Genomic DNA, 23,109 nt, shown 5'->3' on the forward strand with positions numbered 1-23,109 from the left:
GTATACTTACCTTCAAAGAGGTGAAAAAAAAATTTTTTTAAACTAACTCCAGCAAATTTTTATGGACTTCTACATGTCTTAACAACCCACTAAAGTTGTTAAAAGTCCACAAAAAGTCCAAATGTTCGATTTTTTTATGTTTGATTTTTTCAATTTTTGTCGCAGTTTTTGTCGGTTTTGGGTACCCGGAACATTTCTCGAGCAATAGCTCCGGAACTATTAGAGATAACGCCATGAAGTGTATTATCGTTGGAAAGCTCTTTAAATTATCTATTTTTTTTAAAAAAGACTATTGTTCTCCGACTAATAGTTTTCGAGCAAATTGCTGCTAAACGCAAAAATTGGTAAAATTTTAAAAAATTCATAACTAAAAAACTATTGGATATTTGGTAATTTTCTCGATGCCAATCGATTCCTCGGATCATTTTGCATAGGTGAGGATTAAATCAGTTCCACATTTTCGAATAGTTTAAACGTAATTGAAAAAAAGAGAAAAATTAAATAAAATTTTAAGGCTCACTAAAAATGAAAATTAATTTCAACAAAAAAAAAATCATAACTCAAAAACTAAAAGTCGTAGAGCAATGCGGTTTGTTCTATTGAATTCAGCGGCTCATTTTCTGTATTATACCAACTTTTCACAAGATTTAAAATTTTGAAATTTTTGCCTAAATTAATAAGCTTTAGCCACCACATTCTCGCCGTAGCCCAACTTTTTGTCCTAGAAGCTCTTTTTTATGTTTTAGCTTTCATATTTGTTGTGATAAGGTTGTAAAAAAACACCCGTTCAGGTTTTGCAATGATTTATTGACTTTACTTTGTAGAAAAATTCCTTAGAGGAGTGTATGGCACAGACTATTTACAACTGATCCTTAATCCTACCGTAAAATCTAAGCAGAAAATTACGAACTACATTAAGTACTCTGTATAAAAATAAATAATAGAAAAGTTGAGTGAATAAAAAGAAAGTTCCTCGTGAACACAAACTGAGCAAAGTATAAAAATGAAAAAAAAAAGACAACTACTACGAGTACATCAGTTAAAAAATTAAAAGCATAATGAAAGGTGGCGCTACATCAAATATCAACTAACAAAAACTTACAATTTTCCTAGATCCGTTTACGTATCGTTTATACATAATACAAGCTGGAAATTTCGACACGGGAGATCAAACAATAAAACCAACTGAAGAATTGGCATTTCGTGTTGTCGCAGCACAACAAAATGCCAATTGTTCACAAATATCGAACCAGCGATATTCTAATAAGCGTATCAGTGAGTTAAGTTACTGGCTAGACTGGGACTGGTAACGTGGCCTTGGGGACGGACCCGTTGCGCAAAGGGGTGGCTTCCTCCGGGGCGGTAACTGTCACCGGAATCGGGCTCGGCACCTTCATGGCGATGTGCTCCGGCACCTTCATCACGATGTGCTCGTCCGTGGACAGCGAGTCCATGCTGGAGAGGGTGTCGCTGGAGTGCGTGCGCATGGAGGGGAACAGCCCGGTCCTCAGGTGGTCTGCGAGCAAGCCTAGCCCCAATAAAGCACTCCCGACCCCCTCGAGAACTTACCAACACACTCGGTGCTGGACATGTGGCGGTACTCGTCCAGCTGCTTGGCGCTGCACAGGGGAGTGTCCACCTCCACAGTGTTGTTGAAAAGGGCGTAGTCCACCTCGTACTGCCCCGAGTCCTTCTTGAAGTTGATCAAGGACTGGAAGCGGTGCCCCCACAGGATCTCGGAGGGGAGGTAGCTGGAGCGGGCCTGTGTTGTCATCCCCGTCGACTCGATCACCCCCTCCAGGATGACGACGATCTCGAAGCGCTCCCGCAGGAGGTCGGTGGCCGACATGTTGTACAAGGGGGAGTTTTTGTCGATTTTGTGGACGATCATCGTCGGCCAGATGAAGAAGATTTTGTCTTCTTCGCCGTCACCGCCGACCTGGTGGAGAAATCGTCAAGAAAACGTGACAAAAGACACACTTTGGCCTAATCGGGAGCAGGCACCCGGTTACACAAAATAATAAGCAAAAAATTAATTCATGTTACGACTGAAATTGGTTGAAATTGTGTAATTTACTCTTAATTTGCCCCTTTTTTTTACTGTTTTTGTATTTTTTTTTACATAAATGAATATATCCCAACAATAAGAACCACCCAAAATTGCCCGAAACCAGGTAAGTGATTTTTGAATTAGGTAGGTAAAAAAACTTTGTTCTTCCAATAAACGAGTAACAACAACTAAAAAATTAACGGATTTAAAGTCAGAAAGGCATTTACTGAGTGAGTTTAAAAAGTTACGCATACAATTCATCTATTTGTAATTATTTTTGAAAAAAATCCTCGAGCAAGTCGATTTTTTACTAGATTTGGACATTATTTCAAAATTTATGACGTCATTAGTATTTAAAAAATAACGTAATTTTTTAATTTTTTACATAGCAAACAACATTTTTGTTTACAGTTTTTGACCGTACACATTTCTTAATCCTTCTGATAAGCATATCAATAAAAAAATAAAGTAAAAAAAAATTAAAAAATAAAATAAACAAAAAAGTTACAAAAATTATGGATAATTTTACATAAGGTGCTTGAAAGACTTGTTTTTTTCTATTATTTTTTTGCCTTTATAGGTTTCGTAATAAGTATTTCATGCTAGTTATAAAAAAAACGGTAGATCTTTATAAAATAGGACATATTTTTTTATTTAATTTTTATTTCTTTTAAGAATAAATAATTGTATAAGCTGTTTCAAAACTATAAAAACGCCAACTTTGCATTTTCTCTCAAAATTGGTTGTTATAAATTATTCATGCACTTCAAAATAATAGCTAATGTAATTTAAATTTTCAATTAGTAGAGATCTAAAATCATTAATAACTATTTTACAACTTTATTTAAAAAATCTATTTAAAAAATAATTCGGTAGAATGCAATAATTTTGAAACATCTAATATACTATCAAAAACAGAAAACAAAAATGTTAGTTACCATTAAAAAATAACAAATAAAAATAAAAAAAATAAAAAATTTGACATGTTCGAGGATTTTTTTGAAAAATAATTTATAACAAAAATATGACTTTTACGCGTTACTTTAAATTTACTGTATATAGAAACAATTAATTAAAAAACAACGGTGACTTACCTTTCTTACTACAGTAAATATTATGCAAGTAAAATAAAATTATCGTAATTTGTAATTTGTAGGTTTGTTTTTTTCTTTAATTTAACTAATAAAGAATAAAGGATTTTTTAATATAAATACTTATTAGGTAAAAATATTTTCACTACTAATTATTGCTAAAAATACAGTCTTCAATATTTTGAAAAAATACAGACAAGGAACAAAAGGTAAAAAAAAGTCTAGACGAAATTAAATTAAATTAAATTAAATATTCAATAGCGTTCACTTTTAAAAAACTTTAGTTAGAATTTATTTATCAAATAAACTAACTGAACGAAATGAGCAATTAAGTTTTATTCCGTTCTTATTTTTATTATTTTTTTTTAGAATTAGGTACAAAAATTGCTTTGCTTCTTCCAGAAAAAGTTAGACTCCTCTCGTCCTTTCTCTTGTAAAGTTGTAGCTCAACTGAATTTATTTTTCTTAACAAAATAAAATTTAACACTTTTTGTACTCTCACTAATAAAAAATCGCATTTAGATAAATAACTGGATAATAATTTTAATTGCTATGACCTGACCAGACTAAATAAAACTTTTAATCATTAATAATAAATAACAGAAGTTTAGTGACACAATTTTTTATTTAACAAATAAATAAAAATTATTGGTCACACAACCATCTGACGACGATTTAATTTATTGGTGAAACCAACCCAAAAAAAAATAAATTTGGCTAAGACGGTTAATTTATTGTAACTTCAAGTGTGCAATACATTGATAAACATCAGTAAATTGGTAAAAACAAATATGCTTAGACATAAAAGTAGAATTTTTTTCTATGGCTAGAAAAGAAAAACTTTTGACTTTTGCAATTTTTTTTATAATAATAAATACATTTGTGCATAAAAAAATTAAGTAAAGTAATTTTTTTTAACATCTACCAATTTTTTGACGTACTAGTAGCAAATATGCCGCTATTTTTTAAATTGGAATAATTTGCTGAGTGTTTTAATCTTAAAGTGATTCTTTCACGGAAATTCTATTTGATCCCAATTATTCTATTAATTAATAGTCAGGTTGACGATTTTTTTGCCACTCCGAATTTTTCGTAAGGTCTTGTATCACTTGGCAGAAAAAAATACCTTTTTAAATTATTACCGGAATATTTTGTATAAGAATCAGCTTTAGGTGCTTGCTCCCTGTTTATTATGAGTTATCCTTTCGCAGGAATGGGTGCGTGTCACCCAGCCGTTGCAGCGGCCCTTGTGATGCTTACCCATACCTTCAACTCCGTCTGGAAGAACGGCAAATTCTCCCCTTCTTTGGTAACTTTATGTTTGATAAGTTGTGCCCTGACGTGCGCCTCAATAATGTGGCTTTTCCTCATATCCCCCACCCTAAACATCAAACACGGCACCCCGTCCCTGTGCGAAATGACGGCATTTCGCGAGAAAAGCAACGTTTGAGTTCGTTTTTTCGGCCTCGACAATTTCGCAAAAACCACCCCCACCATGAACGCCTGAATCATCACCCCGCCAATGCTCTGCAGACACATCACGAAGATGGCCTCCGGACACTCCTCGGTGGTGGTCCGGCCGCCGTACCCGATCGTGTGCTGCGTCTCGACGCTGAAAAGGAAGCACGAAGTGAAGCCGTAAATGTTGGTGATGCACGGCGTCCACGGCTCGGTTCCGTTCTATAATCAGGCGAGTTAGTGTCAAGTGCTGGAAGCTACGCCACTCACAAGATGCTCCTCGAGGAGGTCTCCATGGGTGTAGGCTATCAGCCACCAAACCACGGCAAAGACCAACCACGAGCCTAAGAAATTAAACGCGAACACGAGCAAAGTCCAACGCCATTGCGCGTCCACCAGAGTCGTGAAGATGTCCTGCAGGTACTTGCGGCGACGCTTCGCCACGTTGGCCTGCACCACGTTGCAGTCGCCATGCTTGAACACCACGCGTTTGCGGATGCGACGCGCGTTGAAGCGACTCTGCTTGTATCTGCAACAGGTGGCATTTTTCACTTACTGTGGAACGGGCCGCCAGGAGCCACGAAAGTTCGCCTCAACGGGCCGTTTTAGATACAATTTATGCCGACTTGAAAAAAATCTTTATTATTTGATCAATCATAACATGGAAATGTCAAAATTCGAAAAAGAGGCCGCCAGGAGCCACAAAAATTTTGCCTCAACGGGCCGTTTTAGATACAATTTATGCCGACTTGAGAAAAATTTCTATTATTATCTTTATTATTTGATCAATCGTAACATGGAAATGTCAAAATTCGAAAAAGAGGCCGCCAGGAGCCAAAAAAATTTTGCCTCGACAGACCGTTTTAGATACAATTTATGCCGACTTGAAAAAAATCTTTATTATTTGATCAATCATGACATGAAAATGTTACAATTCGAAAAAGACGCAACCAGGAGCCACAAAAATTTTGCCTCAACGGACCGTTTTAGATACAATTTATGCCGACTTGAAAAAAAATCTCTATTATTATCTTTATTATTTTATCAATCGTAACATGGAAATGTCAAAATTCGAAAAAGAGGCCGCCAGGAGCCAAAAAAATTTTGCCTCGACGGACCGTTTTAGATACAATTTATGCCGACTTGAAAAAAATCTTTATTATTTGATCAATCATAACATGGAAATGTCAAAATTCCAAAAACAGGCCGCCAGGAGCCACAAAAACTTTGCCTCAACGGACCGTTTTAGATACAATTTATGCCGACTTGAGAAAAATCTCTATTATTATCTTTATTATTTGATCAATCATGACATGAAAATGTTCAAATTCGAAAAAAAGGCCGCCAGGAGCCACAAAAATTTCGCCTCAACGGACCGCTTTAGATACAATTTATGCCGACTTGAAAAAAATCTTTATTTGTTGATCAATCATAACATGAAAATGTCAAAATTCGAAAAACAGGCCGCCAGGAGCCACAAAAATTTCGCCTCAACGGACCGTTTTAGATACAAATTATGCTGACTTGAAAAAAACTGTATCATTATCTTTATTATTTGATAAATCATAACATGGAAATGTCAAAAATCCAAAAACAGGCCGCCAGGAGCCACAAAAATTTTGCCTCAACGGACCGTTTTAGGTACAGTTTGTGCTCACTTGAAAAATAATAATAATAATAATAATAATAATAATCTCTATTCATGCTAAAATGTAACAGTGGCATTAACACAAGTCTGTACGGTGAACATATAATTTATTCAAAATGAAAGTTTATAATAGAAAAATCTAAATAAAAAATCCTTAAAGAATTAAAATAAATTTTTGACAAAGTTTTTAAATCTTAAGAAATCATAATAGAGTAAGTCTTTATGGTAAGGATAGTGTTCGTGATTTAGAATAAAATTGGGAAAAGTTATCTTTAATAACACGTCAACAACAAAAAAATTACAAAAACGAAAGTGACATGACTTCCAAATTTGCGAAATTCTGGCAACACTTTCCATAATTTAAATTATTAATAAAAGCAATACTTTTACGTTGGAGAGCAAATAGAATTTTCGTATGGCAAGAATGCCCCCACACTAATAGAACGTAAAATCAAACAAAGTGAAAATGACGCCTCAGTAAACCAATAGTTTCAAGATAAATTTCTTTAGGAACTAGTTAACAGAAATTAAATTAATTCAAATTAAAATTGCGTTGACAAACGTCAAGTTAATTAAATGAAAATGTTAAGTTTTTTTTGTACCGTGCGATTTTCTAAAATTTTGATCTAGTTATCCATGACTGCTACGTTAGCGCGATGTCCATTACGGAAATAAGGTTCCAACATAATTTTTTTATGTTCTTCGGTGAACATTTTAGACATATAAAGCAATGCTGAAGTTATTTACGCAATACATTTCACTGCTGTCATGGATAACTAAATCAAAATTTTAAGAAATCTTGACATTGTCAATGCAAAACAAATGGCAACTTAATCCGAATTAAGTAAATTCTGAATTCAATTTTAATTTAAATTTTCTGGTTTCTAAAGAAATTTATCTCGAAACTACATACGATAATTTACGACAGCAGTGACTGATTTATTGAACTGGTCATTTTCACTTTGTTCGACTGTACATTAATTAGACATAATATACGCTCATAATTATTTTTTTTTTTTGGATAAAAATTTTAGGTGTTTTCTTAGCAAGAATATTTTATGATAGAATGAATATGCATCATTATTGAAAAAAGCTCAATATTTATTTGTCCGTGATGCTGCTCTTTGTGAGCACTTGAGCCGTGGACAATAAGTGGCTCGTTAATATTCAACGGTCCACCGTTGCGTCATAACGAGTTTGTTTTGTGGGGACACCTGGAATGAAAGGACAAACACAAAGAAAGGATTTGGGACAAATCGTATGCGAATCGCTGGAACTTGAACGAAAAATATGCGTTTAGCGTGCTAATTAACTCGTTAATTAACAGTGGGTTCAAGCATGCACAGCTAACGGTAGAACAAACGTTCAGAGATCCAAGGTTCAAACAAGTCACAATAATATTTAAAATTAATCTGGAGGTTTCCATCAGACGGGATTTGTCTGTAATTTTGTTGTTGATCACTTGGCATTAATCACTGTCAGGTCTTACGGTCGTGTTTACAAAACAATAATAAATTCATTGTTGGAAGAAATCAAATTGTTTAACTTTCGATTACTTTGAAATAAAACAGTGCAAAGCGAGCGCACAGTGCACTTAATCTCGGAACTATTATCAATATTTAACTTACCCTCTACCGAGGCGCTTGCTAAAAATAAACACCACATTTAAATACAGCGTTCACGTATTTAATTTAATTAAAATTTGGCACCCAAATAGTTGGCTTGCTGCACGTCTGCATTTTTTTTATGTAGAAATAAACGCAAAAAATCGCACCGCTTGACCATAAAACTGCACATAACGGATTTTTTTTCAATTTTTCAAACAAAGACTAAAAAACAATCGGTTGCCGATTAATTAACTTCATCAGTTAATTAATTTATTTACGCATTAGCCAATTAAAAATTGCGTTTTTTCCCATGATTCTGCTTCAAAAATAAATAGCTGCATATTTACAGAACGTTTCCGGAGTTGTATCGCCTTCAGCGGAATTTTGTTTGCAGTAATTTTGCCGATCGCGTCATTCAAGTTTGCAGAAATTCGGTATTGGGTAAGCACCTGTGCCAGGCGTGCAGCCAGGCCTCTTCCCCGGAGGTGGAGGCCTTGAGGGCCATCATCGAGACCTGGGAGAGGCATCGCTTGAGTCCTGCCATGCTCCCCATGGTGGCGGAATGGCACAACAAACTCGTCACCAAACACCAGAGTCGATTAATTTAGCGCCGACATTAGATTAACTTTATTGGAGACGAACACCACCAATTTATTAATACCACACCACTGATGATTAGATAAAGGCCAGCCTTTAGATGGATTATTTATTGACGATATTGAAATCATATTATCACAAGGTGTCCTAAACTGGAACGCTGTCACCACAAATTACTAATCTCGGATTTACGTTAATCCGGCGAAGGATGTGCGCTGTTTACGTTTTGAATTTTTTTTTTTTGTTTGGCTGAAGTGAAATCGATCACCTGATTTTAAATTGGGCAAAATTGCGACGGTTGAACGGTGAGTGAACTGAAAGTAATCCTGCAAGAACAATCTATCAAGAACCAGTCCAGTGAATCAATTTGTCCGAACGGGTTTATTTATTAAGTTTTAAGCCGACTTAATCACTCGATCTCTGAGCTTTAGACCGATTTTTCGAACTAGTTTTATCTTTGTGACGTTTTTGCCGAGAATTTAAACCAATATCCTGGTTATCAAGGTGAAAGAATAATTGTAATTGTGATTTCCGGATTTGTCGCCACTTATTTTGAGCAAATTATTTCAAAAAATCGCCTCACAAGGACATTTCATCACGAAATCGTTTATGAAATTACTGAAATTGCGATTAACAAATCTTGGAGCACGCGAGGGAAAAAAAATTTGCGTGGTTTTGAAGTTTTTGAACCGTTACACGTGCATACTTTCTTCCTGAGTGTAAATTAGGTAAAATTCGAATTCTGAATTCGTTTATTTAGTTTAAAAAATCTATTTAAAAACTGCTTTGTAATGATTGATGTGACCTGTCAAAAGATTTTTTATGGATTTCCGTGTTTATAATAAAGTTAAAAATAAAAGTGTGTAAAACTACTTTGTACTAAAAATTATTACTTGCCGTCCCATATTGGCAATACTGTGGGAAGAAGAAATATTTTACCTTCCCCAACTTAAATAAAATACGTAAAAAGAGAGTTTTTATAAAATATGTACGAAAAAAATAATGTTACACCCCATTTAACCCCTTAAGAAAGTAATTAACTATATAGAAATTGTATTTACGCAAGTTACGTAAGTATGAAAAATTTCAGTTCATTCAGTCAACAGGAACTCTCTTTGGTTTTTTTGGCCCGGAAAATATGAAATAGACAGACAGACAACAAAACAAGTTAAATAAAAGCTTTAAAAAATAAAAATAAATATACAATCTTGAAACAAACAAATAAAAAAATACAATTTACATTTAATGTAAAAAGTCGCCATGCACTAAAAAAACAATGTTACGCCCCATTTAACCTCATTAGGGAGCAATTAACTATATAGAAATAGTAGTTAAGCAAATTACGTAAGTATGCAAAATTTCAGTTCATTCAGACTGCAGGAACTCTCTTTGGTTTTTATGGCCCGGAAAATATGAAAAGACAGACAGACAATAAAAAAAGTTAAATAAAAGCTAAAAAAATTAAAATAAAAATAAAATCTTGAAACAAACCAATAAAAAAATTAAAAAAATACAATTACATTTAATGTAAAAAAAATTAAAACCAGTCCCCATGCACTAAAAAAATAATGTTACGCCCCATTTAACCCCATTAGGGAGCAATTAACTATACAGAAATAGTATTTAAGCAAATTACGTAAGTATGCAAAATTACAGTTCATTCGTACAACAGGAACCTTCTCAGATTTGACTCGGAAAATATGAAATAATAAAAAATATAAATAAATAATCAGGACAATAAAAAAATTAAAGAAATTACAATTTACGTTTATAGTAAAAAATATTTTAAAACCGGTCTCCATCAGTTATCTGTGTTATTAATGTAACGACTTGAAATTCAAATGCAAATTCATTTCCTAGTTTAACTCTTCCAGAAAAGATGTTCATAAATTTTAAAATCCGTTTAAAGTTTTGTTTATAAATAACAAAATTATGAACCGAGGTTTAATATGTTAGTACCTGAGGCCGCAAATGACTCAAAAAAGTAAAATTTCACCTTCGGCTCCCAGTGTTCTCCAGTATAAACAGTAATTTTCGTTTAACAAGTGTTAACGTTTTCACAGTAACCACCATTGCAGATAAATTAGTGACAGCAGAAAAAGCATAATATGGAACCCAGATAATAACTTATCTGACTTTCACGTGTCAAAAAGGCCACAGTTCAAAGTACACAGAACGTTCTAGAATTTACAAGATTGCCAAAATTACGTCTAAATAAGAAATAATTCATCGAAAAAAATGAAGTGGCTAGTGGCCAAATTTTTTCCACAGAAAATTATGTTTCTGATTAGTTTCGCTAGTGGAAGCCGTTCAATATCTCGTTCATCTTCACCAAAAACTCGCACCAAATGACCGGAATAAAATCAAGCACATAGCTTCAAAAATAACAACAAAGGCCGAGGGCCCGTAGCGTAAACAACGCACATCACCTTCGAACTCATCAACTGACACAGCAAAACCGCGCGACTTGACATCAACTTTGACTTTTTCGGACCTTTTTATCGGAATTTGTGCGTGTAAATGCAAGGAGAGCCACCGTTGTCGCACCCGAACCACCACAACAAACTGAAAGTATTTTGACGACACTCGAGAAAATTTGGCGCAGTTTGCAAATTCTATTTTGATTATTATCATCGGTTGGTCGGACTGACCGGCTTTTTTGACTATTTTTTCGTGGTGTAATGTCGCGAGACTTGGCCGAGATGCGATTGCGAAGAGATGGACTCTGGTGATAAACCGAATCGAACAGGATTTTGCCAGAGAGGTGACGATGACGCTTTTTGGACGACAGTTGCTCTTTGGAAATGGAAATGAGAAGAGCAAGGTTTGGAAGTTCAGTGTCAAGTTGAACATGGGATTAAGTCGGCTTACGAAAGACTGTTGCATAGCTGTTGGGCAATCTGCTGGGTTCAACAGTGTCATTTATTTATCGAATTCGAAGGATTATTTTCCACGTTTTAAGACGATTCCACAGCTAAACTACGAACTAATTATTACTTCTACAAGATATAGATTAAATTTACTGAAAAATAACAAGACGAAATTTTCAGACCTGAATTTTTTAAGTCCAAGAAACGTCTATTTTCAGGACTGTTTCAGCAAAATCTCTTAAAATTAAAAAAGTTTCAAACTCAAACCCATAAGTGCATTAAATTGCTCAAAATTGCCTGAAACAACTAAATTTCCTAAACTGTTTTAACTAAGAAAACGAACTTATAAGCTTAAAAATTGCCTGAAATAACGTAATCAAAACCAAAAACTACGATTTTCAGCCTTGTTTCAGCAAAATATCTTCAATTAATCAATTTTCTAGCTCAAAATAACCAAAAACAAACTTAAAATGAGTCAAACTTTTTCTAAATTACAACAATTTTTGGCCAAAAATCGAAAAAAATAACTAAAATAACCACAAAAAATTCGCTGAAATAGCAAAATTTAGACCGCAAACGAGAATTTCTACAAAATTTCTTAGTTTCTTTAAATTCTTCTGCAAAAAAGCCACACAGTGACTAAAAAAAAGTCGAGGTTAAAGATAAAATAACATAAATTATTTATCTTTGGTTAAAAAAAATTGCTGAAATAATAGATTTAGGTTCTAAAACAAACATTTTCAAGCTTTTCTCAAAACAAAATCTAAAAAATCAAAGAAATTTCACTTTCAAATTATCAAAAAAAAACGTCTTTTTTCAGGCCTGATTCGGCAAAACTGCTAACGAAAACACCGGTTTTTAGGTTTTTTCAGCAAGTTCTCATGAATTAATAAAATTTCTGGCTAAAAAACAAAGTTAAACTTCAAAAATTCGCTGAAATTGCAAAATTTAGACCTCGATTTTCAGGCCTATTCAGCATAATTTCTAAAATTTTTTATTAATTTTTCTTACATTTAAAAAAAAATCATACAATTTATGCTCAGAATTGACTAAAATAGTAGAGTTCAGAGGTAAAATTACGTTTTTTTGCTTGTACACGCAAGAATTTTTAAATTAAGCGTGTTTTTGGTTCAAAAACGAGCTAAATTGAATGTATTTAGCTAAAAAAACAAAACTTAAACCTAAAATAAAAATTTTCAGACTTATTTCATGAAAATCTCTTGAATTAATCAAATTTTCGTCTCAAAGACAAAGTTAACCTTCAGCAAAATTTAGACCTCGATTTTCAGGTATATTTCAGCAAAATGTCTATTTTATTTTTTCTTTTTCATTGATTTTTCTTAAATTTTAAGCAATTTTTCATGCCATTCATTCTCAAAATTGTCTAAAACAGTCGAATTCAGATGTAAAATTACATTTTCTTGGTTGTACTGGCCAGAATATTTAAAATTATCGTATTTTTGGTTCAAAAACAAAGTAAATTGCCTGGATTTAGCTACAAAAACAAAATTTAGACTTAAAATAACAATTTTCAGGTTTATTTCATAAACATATCTTAAATTTAATGAAATTTCTGGCTCAAAAATAACTTAACCTTCAGAAATTCGTTGAAATTGCAAAATTTTAGCCTCGATTTTCAAGCATGTTTCAGCAAATTTCTCAAATTTTACTTATTTTTTCTTAAATTTAAGGAATTTTTCGTGTAATTCAAGTTCCGAATTGACTAAAATAATCGAATTCTCTTGAAATAAAAAAAAATAGGGGAAAAAACAATGATTTTAAAAACAATAATTTTCAGGCCGATTTAAAAAAAATTAAAGAAAAAAACTGTTTGGATAAAAATCGAGCTCTCAAAATTATTCTGAAATAGCTGTTTTGCCAAAATTTGTAAATTGACAGAAATACGTCTATTTCTATTTTTGCCAATTTCTGCAAAATCGTTCAACTTATGTGAACTTTTGATTTAAAAACGAGCTCAGTTCTTTAAAAATCATGCCGATTTTCAAGCCTATTTTGACAAAACCTCTTGAATTAACCGTGTTCTTGACTTAGCTAATTTATTTTCAGGCCAATTTCAGCAAAATCTTGGTTCAAAAACGAGCATTTTTAGACCGCTTTATCAATTACAACCAAAACTAAATAATCAGTTAATTATGAATTTAATTTGTTAACTACGTAAAATTTTCAGCCGCGAGTTTGATCACTTGGTCCTGAAATAAATCCGCACCTAACCAGCACTGAAAAAAATCGTAAAACGATCTTTGATCTCGCGTGGTCCACAGTCTACTCGATTAAAATTTATCACCGAACAACTGCAATGACACAGTGACCTACACGCACACGACTACAATTTTTTTACCTTATTCAAGGTATTCCCGGCATACGTCACATTTTCGTAATTTATTGTATTCAAATGACCGCATAAATTAGCAACTACAGGCTACATATATCCAAAAATCGGCCACACAAACTAAGTTGGACGGCGTCCAAAGGTAACTGGGTCAAAATACCTGCTGAAAACGTGTCCGTTGGGCGCATCCTTGGAGTTGTTGCCGATGGACAGCCGAATCCTGCTGAAGGAGCCCAAAAGGCTGCTCTCGGACTTCCTGCGGTCGGCCAAAGGCACAGGAAGTTGGGCCGGAACTACGCTCGGAACGCTCGAATTTCCCAAAAGTTTCTCCAGTTGTTCCGATTGGACCTTGCTCTCATTTTCGATCCGGACTTCGTCCAGCATCACTTGGTTGTTCGTCATTGCTTGCTGGCCATTGCGGGGTAAAACTGGGGCGGCGAATACTGACTTAAAACTACGCTAAGCTACGCTAATATCACACTTTGTTTGGTTTCAGGAACATTTTCGTTATTTGTACCTGAAAGCAAAACATTCTCAAGACACATCACAAGGGGAAATAATAGCAATATGGACTTGAATAACAAGCAACGATTATTCAAGCCCGTATTTCTCGTTATTTCCGGTCATATACAGGGTGTAGCGTCTAAACCCTCCATTAGAAGTATTGGTAGTTCTTGTAAAGATTCTTATCTGAAAATTTGTACATAACCATAATTTTTTAGGTCCTGCTCAATAAAAATATTTTCAAGATGGTCACACTTCCGGTTATACCGGAAGTCGCCATCAATTTCCTTATTTTAAATGGAATGCTATATTTTTTAATGCGTTTTTGGATTACTTGAATTATTCTAAGAAAGTTTTCATAAGCCTTCCCTATACCTAAAATTAGCCGTTTACGAAATATTTAGTATTTTTAATTATTTTTTTTTGATTTGCACCTTCCGGTTCAAAAATCAATAACTATGCCATTTTTTTAAATTTGAGAATATTTTTTAGCTCACTTGAAAAAGGAAGCCTAGATATTTCCTTTGGTGTGTTCAAATTTCTAAAAAAAATTAACAAAGCCCAATTGTTTAAAGTTAAGTTTTCAGAACTTTACGCATCCATAACTCAATTTTTTCAAATAAAATGCCATAAGTTTTATTTCATTAAATCGTCGAGAATTTAATTCTGCATCGATCTGTATTAGCATTCCCTATACTTAAGTTTAATAGTTTTCAAGTTACAGTAACTTTTTGTTGAGATTGAGAAATTCATTAGCCATCATAGATTGCCATGGAAACGAGAGAAAAAATGTGAGAAGTTAAAGTTTTTTAAACGAATTTATTTTGTTTTCACAGGACGGACAACACAATTTTGAACAGAGTTTGTCGTTTGTTTAATCATTTATTTTCATGGCAAACTAGGCAAAAATAACTGTGGTTAGTAAAAAAATTTCTAGAATGTCAAAAAGACCAAAATAACTTGAAAATTATCACAGATAGGTATAGGGAGTGCTAATACAGATCGATGCAGAAAAAAATTCTCCTCCATCTAGTAAAATAAAAATTGGGACATCCCATTTGAAAAAATTAAGTTATGGACACTTGAAGTTGCCCAAACTTAAACTTAAAATTTTTGAGTTTGTTAACTTCTTTTCCAATTTTGAACACACTGGAGAACCGATACAGGCTTTCTTTTTTAATTCTCCAAATATGATTTCAAATCTCTAAAACTAAGAGAGTTACCGATTTTTTAAATGACAGACGCAAATGCAAAAATTTTCAAAAAATCCTAAATATCTCGAAAACGGTTAAACTTAGGTATAGAAAAAGCTGATAAAAACGCAGAGAAAAATATCTTTATTAGAACTTTCAATACTTCTAATGTAGGATTTAGACAGGACACCCTGTAGACGTGATAATGCGCTCTAGCTAAATAACTTGGCAAAAATTAGAAAATCACTTTCCTAGCTCCAGATCGAATATTTGGTATTTTTGCTAATTGTTTCATTACCCGACTTTAAACAAACTTTCAGATTTTCACCTAAGCTTTCTCACGTGGCATTTATTTAAAACTTGGAGTTTACAGAAGTGCTCCTAATCACTTACACCAAACAATACTATTTTTACGTAAATCCGACGTTTCTAAAATAAAATTCAGCACGAATTATTGTCTTGCAAAAATTCCACTTGCCTAAAAATACCCCCGAGGTGAAGATTGATTTAAAAAAAATTGTTTATGTGGGCGTTTGTACCACATACATCACTCAAACTCGAAATGTTTAGAAGAAACACCCTGTACCGTGTATTAATTTCATGAAAAAATCGCAAATGGTGAAAATTATGCAAAGAACGTATTCCATATTTTCGGAGTTTGGCGTCAGGTGCATCCAGAATAAATGCCCTTCACCTCCTGACACATTTTTGGCCAGTTTGCGGGCTTGCAACAGTGTCAATAACACAATGGCGAGGCATTTTCCGGAAGATCTACGAGATGCGAAACCTTGAATGACTTTCTCAATAGTAAAAGCCGATCGTTCGCGGAATAAATTACATCAAAGCTTGTCAGAATCGTGAATTGCGAGTCGGTTTATGCATAATTATTCAACGTAGGTACCTATTGTTCAGTGATTGATACTTTAATAAATCGTTTTTATTTCGGTTTGTTGCCAATCGGAATAATTTGGGGAAACCACGCAAAAAAGTACCTGACTGGCAGAAGGATTGTTAGTCATCGCGGTGATTTCATTAGTGGTTCTGTTTATGGAAGTCGTGGTGGACCCATAAATTTTATATCATTTCACTACCTTTTCTTTGAATACTTGAATACGAGTCATGGTCTAGATACCAAAGCAATTTGTAAATTTCATAATTCAAAGTAAAATTATTGGAGATGAGTAATTGGGTTAACTGCAGAATGAAAATATTTACAACACTTTATCAAAACTGCGAATTAATATTTCTACACCGAGAGACAGAGCAAACACGAATAATAGTTATGGCTACTTTAATTAAATTAACCAAAAGTAAAGCAAGTCTTTCGAAAGTGATTGAAACAGCGATTATTTTTTCACTTATATCGGCAAGTAAATTAGGCGAATTTCTGGCTCAAATCTCAAATTCTCTGGTCTGTTTCAGTAATTTTATTTTTCTAATTAGTGTTTTTTTCAGCGAAATATGAGCTAAATTTAAACTTGGAACGACCATTTTCTTTGGCCTTATGAAGTAATACTAAAAAAAATTATTCTTATCAACAATTTTTGGCTCAAAAACTTAAATTCTTTTGTTTGTTTTAGCAAGCTTTTTTTTAAATTAGTGGGTATTTGAGGGAAATATGAGCTAAAATAAACTTTGGACGATGATTTTCAGACTCTTTACCGAAAAACTTTAAAATAATTCAGACCTATAAAAACAATGATTAAACCAAAAATGAAAATTTTCAAGCCCATTTAATCTAAATTGAGTATAATTTAATTCAAAACAGCGATAAAATTAAATCCCTCTGAACTAAAATTTGACCAATTTTTTATTTGTATCGGAAAAAGGCTTTAAATTAAGCGGATTTTTGGCTCAAAAACTCAAATTCTCTGGTCTGTTTTAGCAATTTTTTTAAATTAGTGGGTTTTTGAGGGAGATATGAGCTAAATTTAAACTTGGAACGATAATTTTCAGACCATTTTCAGCAAAAACTTCAAAATAATTCAGAATTATTTCAGCAAAATCTCTTTATTTAGAGTGTCTTTGGTTCAAAAACAATAATTTAAACCAAAAATGACAATATTCAGGCCAATCTAATCTAAATTTCGTAAAATTGTTAGTAGATTTCTAAAAAAAAAAACAACTAAATCATTCAAAATTGAAAACAAGGATTAAATTAACGTAAACTTCAGACTAATTTTTTATTTGAGTTGTAAAAATGTCTTAAATTAAGCGAATATTTGGCTCAAAACCTCAAATTTTCGTCTGTTCTTGCAAGTTTTTTTTTAATTAATGGACTTTTCAGCAAAATATGAGCTAAATTTAAACTTGGAACGACGACTTTTAGATCATTTTCAGCAAAAAGTCCAACATAATTCAGACCAATTTCAGCAAAATCTCTTTCATTAGAATTTTTATGTAAATTTAATGTAAATTGCGTAAAATTGTTATTTAAGTTCCTGAATAAAAAAACAACTAATCATTCGAAATTGCCTGAAATAAAGTACTTCAGACATAAAACAAAAAAAATCTCTTGAATTCTAAGAAAATTTTTAACTCAAAATCTAAATTGAGTGAAATATCAAATTCAGACCTAACATGACGATTTTTTATCTGTTATCAGTGTTATCACTTATCACAAAATTTTTAAATTAAGAACTTTTTGACCAAAATATAAGTTAAATCGCTTGGAATGGGCTAAAATAGCGTAACTTAAAATAAAACAATTATAAATTATAAATAAGTCACTTTCAACGAAATACTATATCTTAAATCATTACAAAAAAAAGTTAAACCGCTGGGAACTAGCTAAAATAGCATAATTTAAATCTAAATTGCCGATTTTCAAGCCTATTTAGTAAAAATTTCTTGAAGTAGTCAATGGTAAAAGTTTCTGATTGAAAAAAAATCTCAAAAATAAAAAAATGGCACAAAAACAAGTTACATCGGCGAATTCAAACCTTAAATGACGATTCTCAAACTTTCAGCAAAATTTCTTAAATTAAATGATTTTCTATCAAAATCTAAAACAGAGCTAAACCGCTTGGAGTCAACAATGTTTTGAGGCCAACTTGTAATTTGAATTTAGTTTCTGCTTCTCAGACTTAATAAAACGAATTCATTGTCTAATATTTTTAGTGAATGACATTCTTTGAAGGAGAAACCCCCACGTGATCTATCCGATAACCTTTCTCCGTCATTCGAATTAATCCGCCTTTACCCATTTATTTACTTTAATTACGTTATCACCTTCAACCGCAAACATTTCCAATCCTCAAAAATTAACTCTCAATCCCTCGTCATAAACAAGCGTTGAATTTAAATCTCCATCAATCTCGGAGCGACTTATCGATCATTACAGCCGGCAGTTAATTCCTGCAAGGAATGCTACCTGCACTGCAGCCGTTGAAAGAGTTGCAGTGGCGCCGATTCGCTGTCACGCCATGCCACGGGGGAAATGACACACTTACACAACGATAAGATTGTTCGCGATTTTTGCTAAATTTTGCTAATAACAGAGACAGCTTCCGCTTGCTGAAACGAACGGAAGTTGGATGAAACGTGCCGAGGTAACCGCTTGGCAACAGATGATAATATCGGTGGTGATGCGTATTTAATTCGACCAAAAATGCAAACATTTTCGTGTCTGGAGATCATTTCGATCGGAAATGACTCCGGCGTTCATGCTCTATGATTAAATGAAGTAATTGCTGGGTTTTTTCATGATTATTTTATTGAGAGCGATTGTTGGGTCTCATGAGACCTACACGTGGCGGTAATTTAATCAGGATGTTAATTCAGATCGTGATCTCGACGCAAATCGGCCGAAACCGCAAACTCGGAAAAACAACACGAGCGCTTGCAATTTTTTAAGATTGGTTTCAAACAACCAAATTGTAAACATCCTAGTTATCTGTTGTTTATTTAAATTTATGTTGTTTTTGTTTGTGAAACCTGTAATTCTTTTTCTCCCATTTGTTCAGAAAATATCGCACTGATCTCATAAAATTGCTCATTAGCGAAATGTTATATAAACTGCCCACTTTTCAACACTTGTTATCTATTATTCCACGTTCTAAATTTGTGCCGAGTCAGTTTATCAGTGAGACTAAATAAATACGTAAATATAGACACTAATTCGTTTTTCCTTCAATTGATAAATTACACTGTTTGCAAACATTTATACAATTTTTTCTACAATTCAAAATTTCATAATTTGATTTTCAGGCCTGCAGAAGGAATTTGCAAAATAAATCGTTTATTACTGGAAAAAATTGCAATTTTTATTATTACTTTGTGTTTTTTTTTCATAATTCAGCGTTTTCTATTAAAAACATATTTTTTCCCCATGAATGTGATATTTTTCAATTTTTTTGAAATTCCTTCTAATAAAAATTAGTGTCTTATTATTAATTAATAATAGATCGCTGAAAAAATTCCTGCATAATTTTAAAACAAACGATGCTTAAATGTTGTTTTGTTAGAGAATAACACTAAATTAAAAAGTACAAAATTTCGAATAATCCCTATTTTCTCATTTTTAAAAAAAATATTATTAAATTAAATAATTTTGATAATTAAAAAATTATCAAAAAAATGTACAGACTGAACCAAAAATAATGCATCTTTGATATAAGTTATGAGGCACTTTTTAAAAAAATCCTCAAACAGGTCGACTTTATTATATTTTTAAATGCAACATTTTGACATCCAAATGACATTTTTCACGTCATTTGTTTTTGAGTAATAACGTCATTTTTATTTTTTTTTTTCTTAATGACAACTTTTTTTGATTATATTTTTGGTTTGTATAAAAAATTCTGAAAAATCAAGCAAAAAAATCAAAAAAGAATAAAATAAAATAAGAAAGTTACAGAAAGTATGAAAGTATTACGCAAATTTATCTTTTTGTTGTTGCTTTATTTTATAAGAAGTGATTGTTTTTTGTTCATTTTTTTATGTTTAGTCGTCATATTAAGTGCTAACTATACAAAAAATAATAAAAACAGAATTACCGTTATAAACAAAAAATAAAGCTCATTATGTATAATTGTTAATATTTTTTTTAATTTATACAATTATTTTTTTATTTTTAATTTATTTAACAAATTGTCAGTTGTGATTTAGAAAAATTAAAAATGATGTCACAACTCAAAAACTAATTGTCACTATGATGTCAAAATGTAGTATTTGAAAAATAAAATCGACCTAATCAAAGATTTTTTTGGAAAATGAATTATAACAAAGATATGAATTTTATTTATTTCTGTCTGATGATTAATTTTTGAGTTACTGTAAAATGCTTTTAGACTCACCTTGTGTACATTTTTGTTTTTCTATTCCTTTCTTATTTTTATCTTTCACGTCTCAAAGTTTCAAATGTTGTTATCACTGGTAAGCAATTAGCAAAATAACTTTATCGTTGCAAGACAAAAATAAACTAATCAACAAAATTTTCGGAAAAGACTTCTTTTCGGAACTTGGTTGTTTGTCGCTAGTTCGTCGAAAAATACAGTTTTTTCGCCAGTTCTACTGAATGAATCATGAGCTAGGTCATAGTTATTTTATTAAATATTTCCATCTCAATCACAAGATTTCTACAAATATTTATCTACTGCTTAACGCACTGCAAGAATGGTGAATTAATTTTTACAATTCGTTGAAACTGGCGTCACTGATAAAGGAAATACAATAAATCATAAATCTTGAAATAGCCTGGGCTGAGAATGAGGTTCAATACTCGCCGATAACTTATCACCTATCTAATCAAATGTCATGAGTGCTCCCGATTTCTTCCCACTTTTGCCATCGAGAAATTTATTCAACAATAAAAAAAAATCCAGGCATTGCAAATACCAAACGCCTTATAAATCCCTTTCACATTCAAAAGTACAGTTGAGGCATTTTCATTACGCAAATCGAGAACTCATCCGTAACAGTCTGTTATTACAAATAAATTTCGTCAAATAATTCGCAAAGTTCAATAAAATAAAAATAGAACGCTAGTAACATCTCGTAACACCCACAATTTAAATTTAAAACCGCACTTCGATCGGGCTCCGGAAGCGAAAAATTCGAAATTACCAATTTTTTTTCGATCGGAAGTGCCCAGCACTGGTCAGAAGCCACTCACTGGTACTTTTTCAAGTACTTGATACAAATCCATTGATTGTAATAAATCATTGTGAGAACGAAGGGCACTAACACTCAAAACCGCTTGAGCTTGGATGCACGCCAAAGAGCGCGAAAGCACAACGTTGTCTGTGTCACAACTGCTGGATATTTGCTAAGTATAGGAGCAGAAAACGTGGTGGCCACCTCTACAGCCACCGACTTTGCGGCATTACATTTGTGACGTCACCGCGGACCATGAACGACCATCGATGGGTGCCTTTGGGCGATTGTGGCTCATTGTGGAAATCCTTAACGAATTTAACGGTAATTCAGCTGGTGCTCGCATGATTCACACATTATGCAAGAATTAATTATCGCAGTCATTACTGTAGTCGTTTGGTTAAAACGGCCGCCACGGATAGTTACATACGTAATTTTTTGCCTAAAAATAAAATTCCAGCAGGAATTGGGTTATTGCAGGAATTTTTACAGGCGTAGGCAACCAATTAAACCCAACAGCAGGAATCGGAATAATTGCGTGTTTGCATAATTTTTAAGCAAATCTAGAGTTAGAAATAACCTTGTCAAAATGTGGGACGTATTTTGATTGCACACAGTTTTTTGCGAAATTATTGACAGAAATGTGTACAAATTGTGAAATGTAGACCAGTATAAATAAACAGTAAAAAAATAAATTCTATTGTTCTTATTAATTTAAAACAGCAATATTTGAAAGATCACTCTCTTACAATTCAATAAAGCTAACAATTCCTGTCATTTGGTTCAAGAAAAACTCTCGATGAACAATTTTTGCAAAAAAATAAAAGCATATTTTTCAAATCTTTAATTTTTTTTCCAAAATTCTTTTTGCTTCTTCTAATTTTTTTCTTGTTTTATTTTCTGTTATTTTTCTTTAGTTTGAGTACAGTCAATTTTTGTAAATTTAATTTCTTCTATTTATTATTATTATTATTATTATTATTATTATTAATATTATTATTAATATTATTATTAATATTATTATTATTATTAATTGCTGTTTTTGCCTTTTGTCTATTTTTTTTCTTCCTATGTTATTGTTTTCTCAAGGTTTTCAGTATTTTATTATCTTCACAATTTTATATGCACGTATTTCTTTATCCTTTTATCTTTTTATTTTTCCTAAATCTAAATTCATTCATTGATATATTTTTTATTCGATAGGTCAATTTATTTTTAAATAATTTTTGTACATTATAACATTTCAAATTTTCGACATGAACTGTGTAAACAATTTTTTTGTTTAAATAAATAACTAATTAGTTAATTACACTATTATTAACTAATCCTAAAACTACGGTTTAGCAACCAGATTTTTTCCTCAGATTGCAAAACATGATTATTTTAGAAAATTTCCTGTTTTTTTTAATACACAAGGCTGATAAGGTGTTTCATTCTCAACACTTTAAAAAGGTAAGTACGGCAATTTTTTTAATTAGAATTTTTCGGCTTATTTTGAGCAAACTTTCTAATAAGTTTTTGTAAAGTGAATGTCATTTTCGACCCGATTTACTGCCTTTTGACCAGGTTTTTGTAAAATTTACAAATAACACCTTTTTTTTACTAACTTTCAAATTTTTCGGCTTATTGTTGCTGAAATTTTGCA

At 32.4% G+C, this 23,109-nt stretch overlaps 1 protein-coding gene across 12 annotated transcripts; it reads right to left on the bottom strand.

The window, feature by feature from the left end:
- Nucleotides 1–786: 786 nt before the first annotated feature.
- LOC663026 (G protein-activated inward rectifier potassium channel 3) lies at nucleotides 787–21,890 on the bottom strand. 12 transcript variants are annotated; one of them, XM_008199066.3, is made up of 6 exons: nucleotides 21,435–21,890; nucleotides 13,832–14,188; nucleotides 4,870–5,128; nucleotides 4,402–4,821; nucleotides 1,570–1,939; nucleotides 787–1,528 (listed from the first exon to the last, which is right to left on the bottom strand). In XM_008199066.3, exons 2-6 carry the CDS (start codon nucleotides 14,071–14,073, stop codon nucleotides 1,293–1,295), a joined length of 1,527 nt encoding a protein of 508 aa, XP_008197288.1. In that variant the 5' UTR covers nucleotides 14,074–14,188; nucleotides 21,435–21,890; the 3' UTR covers nucleotides 787–1,292. The 12 variants fall into 12 exon arrangements, with proteins under 12 accessions (XP_008197288.1, XP_064213267.1, XP_008197305.1 ...); XM_064357197.1 differs by lacking the exon at nucleotides 21,435–21,890 and adding an exon at nucleotides 20,666–21,133; XM_008199083.3 differs by lacking the exons at nucleotides 13,832–14,188; nucleotides 21,435–21,890 and adding exons at nucleotides 8,304–8,611; nucleotides 10,946–11,081.
- Nucleotides 21,891–23,109: the final 1,219 nt, after the last annotated feature.

Source organism: Tribolium castaneum, chromosome 6, assembly GCF_031307605.1.
Source record: "Tribolium castaneum strain GA2 chromosome 6, icTriCast1.1, whole genome shotgun sequence".
NCBI lineage: Eukaryota > Metazoa > Arthropoda > Insecta > Coleoptera > Tenebrionidae > Tribolium > Tribolium castaneum.